Source organism: Cladosporium halotolerans (genome assembly GCF_011745625.1).
Source record: "Cladosporium halotolerans strain TM138-S3 chromosome Unknown Sca188, whole genome shotgun sequence".
NCBI lineage: Eukaryota > Fungi > Ascomycota > Dothideomycetes > Cladosporiales > Cladosporiaceae > Cladosporium > Cladosporium halotolerans.
This window is the reverse complement of record NW_027191637.1, coordinates 1-4,843: the sequence shown is the minus strand read 5'-3', so window position 1 is coordinate 4,843 and position 4,843 is coordinate 1. Positions and strand designations below refer to the sequence as shown.

Sequence of the window (4,843 nt, the reverse complement as noted above, 5' to 3'; positions counted from 1 at the left end):
GCAGATTGTCCACCGAACAAGGATCATGCATGCTGATCCACAACGGCGGCCATTATGTCCCAACGGATACTGAGAGTACCGAGTGCGTATCCGGATTCATTGTCAGCGCCACCGACCGCAAGCAACAGGCCATTCAGCTTGGGACAACAGCGATTGGCATTGAGTCTACACCAATCGATCCATATGCCTTGACAGAACGTCTTGTTGCGCTTTCGCTTTCTCTTGGGATGGGCAGGCGAGTAGTCGTGCGAGAGGAAAAGACTTTCACCAAGGATACTCATTGCGCTGCTCTAGATCGTAGTGCTATATAGCACGCCGCAATGTCACGCTTATTCTCAAACATCCCTCCCACGCCTTGTACTGTACGCTTCCGAGGAAGCTTCCGATTGACCAGGCGAAGATGTGTCGACGTCAGCTGCCAAGTGGCACCCAGCGTCTTCGTATCGCGATTATGGACAAACCCTAAAGGCAAATTCAACTTGTGGTGTTTGCTGCTTTCTCAGAGCCGAGAGGCTCTGTCGAACCAGCGTCGTCGCACGCGGCCCTGGCCTCGAGACCCGCGCTGAGCTGCAAAAGTAATCTGGAGCACATGGACCGGTCTGACACTCGAATGAGCTCATTGAAAAGATCGCCTTGCAATCGTCAGCAAATAAAGCCCCACATGCTTTTTGAATTCAGTGATACTGACATCTCGCCGTTGCATCGGATCCATCGCCTCCGCTTTCGACAAAAGCTCGCTGGGAGGAAGCCTGTTCCCACGACTGCGGATTTTCATCTGCCCATCCTCGCACATAAACGTGCCGTGCGGCGTCGCCGGTTGATATTCGTCTTTCCGTGTTGAAAGTCAAGAGTCGATCGAGGAGGTCCAGGGAGGCTTGGGAGGCGTGGGGATGAACCTCACGCCACGGCAGTTTTTGCCTCACTGGAAGCACCTTCCGTATGTCGTCAATGCTTTTGACGGAGTATCCAGACGCCAAGTCTTCGTCCGTCGGAGAGCCCAGTATGGCGAAAATGCAATCCAGTTGGTGCACGTAGCCTTGCCCTGGGAACAAGACTCTCTTTCCCAACATCTCGGCAAGCACACATCCGCTCGACCAGACGTCTGCGGCTTTGCCGTACCTGGAGAGCATGACTTCCGGGGCCCGGTACCAGCGCGTTGCGACGTACTCCGTCAGCCTGTTGCGTCTCCTTCCACGCGTTGTTTCCGCTCGAGCCAGTCCAAAATCGCAAATCTTCAACTCGCAGTTGTCCGCAACCAGCAAGTTGTCCGGCTTGAGATCGCGATGGATTATGCCAGCCGAGTGAATCGCGTGCAAGCCGCACAGCATCTGATGCGTGAGACAAGAGATCTGCGCGTCCGAAAGGGGAAACGTTTGAATCACCTGCGCCAGGTTGTACGGCATCGCTTCCTCAACCAGACAAGCTTCGGAAAGCCTGTGGGAGCCGTCCGGCCTCGCAGCGTCCAGCAGCCTCACAATGTTGCAATGTTGGAGATGCTGTAGGATGCGGATCTCGCTCAACGTTCGACGGCACACCAAAGGATCGTCCAGCCGCCGAGTCACCTTGATAGCGACCTTGTTTTGGCAGCCTCTCGGAGTGGCCTGATAGACCGACCCGTACGCGCCCCTCCCTAATAGCTGATGCACATCGTAACGCTCCGTCAAATCGTCATGTCGAGCCTGGTGAGGCCGAGCTGAGAATGAAGGAGTTGTTGCTGTTCGAGTGGTTCGTGCGGGTGGGCAGATGACGCGATGCATCGGTGCGACGCAACGGGACGAACCTGGACTATGACAGTGGATGGAAAAGAGATTGAAGTCGACGAGCGCTCCTGCAGTACGTCTTTATGCAATCTTGTCTCCTCCGACCGGCCCAGCCGATGCGGTCCCTGTGGCAAGGCGTTGGTTGAGCAAGCTCCGTGATACAGTACCGGCTCCCTCCTTTTTGTACTGAACTGTACAGTGCCTATCCTTCTTTCCCCTTCTCTCGCCCCATCCACCATCTCCCTTTGTGCTTCCCTTTGTCCCTTCTGGCTTCCGTCCATCATACCCTTCCTCGCCTCCCTTCCTCGCCTCCCTTACTCGTCTCCACTCTGGCTTTCTGGCAGGCCGCCTCTCCACCGTTGAGGCCGCCAAGATCGGCGCTCGACAAACGACTCACCTCGACGCCCTTGGCACCAGCTGTCACAATCCCGCGAAAGATTTCAGTCAAGATATAAAAGGCCAGTCACCCCTCGTTGTCAGATCTAGCTGCAAGAGCCCCGCGTCTCTCTGAGGAACAAGGTGTACAGTCGACTGACGGCTCGGAAATCGACATGGATCAAGATGAAGAAGGGGGCACTGACGCCCACTTCCAAAACAAGAGCATTCGCAGCTTCCTCTGGACAGGCCTCACCGTCAAGGTGGAAGATCGTCGTACAAAACAGCAAAAGGCCATCTTGTCGAACGTGGATGGCATGGTGACAGAAGGGGAGCTGATGGCCGTGATGGGCCCTTCGTAAGCAAATTATGAAGTCGCCCCTGCAAGTGGTGAGCTGACTCGTTCTTCGCCAGTGGCTCCGGAAAGTCAACCTTGCTACAAGTTCTCTCGCAGAGGCGTCGCTTTCCGACCGTGTCAGCCGACGGCTTGCTCTACTTGAACGGCGTCGCTGCCGACGCAACCGAGTTTAGACGGATGTCTGCTTACGTCGAGCAAGAAGACGCTCTCATCGGTTCACTGACCGTCAGAGAAACCCTCAACTTCGCAGCCCGGCTTTCCACGCCCGCCGCAAGCAAGGCAGAGCGCCTGAGGCGTGTCGCCGCCCTGCTCGCCGCGTTTGGCCTCTCGGACGTGGCAGACGATTTGATCGGAACGACCATCAAAAAGGGCGTCTCGGGCGGTCAGAAGCGGCGGGTCAGCGTGGCGGCACAGCTCGTTACAGGACCGCGTATCTTGTTCTTGGACGAACCGACGTCTGGTCTGGACTCGGCCGCAGCGTTCGAAGTCATCTCCTTCCTCAGACTCGTGGCCGAGAGGTATCGTGTACGTCGCGCCAGGCTTTCGCTGTCGGATTTCTCGCTGTCAGAATCCACGCTGACGAAGAAGCAGCTGATCGTCATTGCCTCCATACACCAGCCTGCGACGTCTACGTTCATGATGTGCAACAAACTGCTCCTGTTGTGCCAGGGCCATATTGCTTACAGCGGTCCTCCCGATGCAATAGCCCGGCACTTCCGTGCCAGCGATCTCTCCATTCCCGATATGATGAATCCAGCTGAATTCGCACTCGACTTCGTCAACACAGATTTTGCGCGGAGCAGAGACGAGGCGGAGCGGCAAGTTGGCCAAGTGACATCCTCGTGGTACATATCGGAGCAGAAGAGAATCACAGACGGAGAGATGAGCGACGAACTGGCGCGCAGCTCGATGGGTGTCGAGGTGGACGTCGATCCGGCGCCCATCTCGACCCCGTCCATGCTGAGCGTCGTCGCCACCCTCGCGCACCGCAGCTTCGTCAAGTCGTACCGGGACGTCGTCGTGTACGGCATCCGCGTCGTCATGTACCTCGGTCTGGCGCTCTTGATGGGCACAGTCTGGCTGCGCCTGGACCCGAACCAGAGCAACATACCGGCCTTTGTCAGCGCCATCTTCTTCGGGGGTGCTTTCATGTCCTTCATGGCAGTCGCCTACATCCCGGCGTTTCTCGAGGACTACGCCACCTTTCGCGAAGAGCGCGCGAACGGCCTGTACGGCCCCTGCCCGTTTCTGCTCGCCAACTTCTTGGTGGGCGTGCCCTATCTCTTCTGCATCACCCTGGTCTTCTCGCTCGCCGAATACTGGCTGTCAAACTTTCGACCCGCTGCCGGTGGCTTCTTCACTTGGGTCATGTGGCTTTTCTTGGATTTGATCGCGGCCGAGTCGCTTGTGGTGCTGGTCACATCCGCCTTTCCCATCTTCGTCGTCGCCTTGGCCGGCACGGCATTCGTGAACGGACTTTGGATGTGTGTCGGAGGCTCCCTGCGGCCCGTCGACGGGCTGAACCCGTTTTGGCGTTATGCATTCCACTACATCGACTATCAGTCCTACGTCTTCCAGGGCATGATGCACAACGAGTTCGATCGGAGGACCTATTCCTGCCAACTGCTCCCTGGTGACCAATGCCAATGCAGCTACGACACCGTGTTGAAAGACCAGTGCATGATACGGGGTGATGCGATCCCGGCCAGCTACGGTCTCGGGCACGAACCTGCTGCGCACGCTGTTCCAGTAATGATCGCCATCATCGCGGCCTACCGAATTCTCGCCTGGCTCGTCCTCGATCGCAGGCGGGCGTGATCGACGAGCGGTGTCGGAGCCTTCCAGGCGACGAGAGAGTGAAGAGGCCACCGCGGGCCCCTGGCCTCCGGCATGGGGTGTTCGAGGCAACAGACAGCTCAATAGCGCTGTAGAGTACGAATGGTATTTGCGATGGACCGGATTCTCTCCAAGGACTCATGTCCCCTCTCAGCTCGACGAGACAGCAACGCTGCCCATGTAGCGTGCTTCCGACAGCAGCTTCGCAAAGCACTGAACTTTGCAGAACGGCTGCATCACGCATACCGGACGGAAGACTAAATTCACGTCTTCCAAGCCGCGATTTGACTTTAATTTCTCCAAGTTCACCTGAATCTGGATTTCTGTAGTGGGACAGGGGAAAAGGCACATATCAGGACACTGTACAAGAAAAATAGGGCTCACCCTTTTGCGGCAAAAGCCGTGTATTCTATCCAACGACTACTGCTTGTTTCAATGCCGCTATGCGTCTCGCTGGGCCGTGTCCCACACTTCTCTGCCCCCCGCTTCTCCGTGCATCTTAGTACGAGAAAGT

At 56.9% G+C, this 4,843-nt stretch overlaps 2 protein-coding genes across 2 annotated transcripts; one reads left to right on the top strand and one right to left on the bottom strand.

The window, feature by feature from the left end:
• Positions 1-369: 369 nt before the first annotated feature.
• On the bottom strand, positions 370-1,130 carry WHR41_09513 (uncharacterized protein; the record flags this gene model as incomplete). Its single annotated transcript, XM_069378116.1, has 2 exons — positions 370-632; positions 689-1,130. 2 exons carry the CDS (start codon positions 1,128-1,130, stop codon positions 475-477), a joined length of 600 nt encoding a protein of 199 aa, XP_069224865.1. The 3' UTR covers positions 370-474.
• Positions 1,131-2,311: 1,181 nt separating this feature from the next.
• On the top strand, positions 2,312-4,311 carry WHR41_09512 (uncharacterized protein; the record flags this gene model as incomplete). The annotated part of the gene is made up of 3 exons (XM_069378115.1): positions 2,312-2,493; positions 2,550-3,018; positions 3,085-4,311. 3 exons carry the CDS (start codon positions 2,312-2,314, stop codon positions 4,309-4,311), a joined length of 1,878 nt encoding a protein of 625 aa, XP_069224866.1.
• Positions 4,312-4,843: the final 532 nt, after the last annotated feature.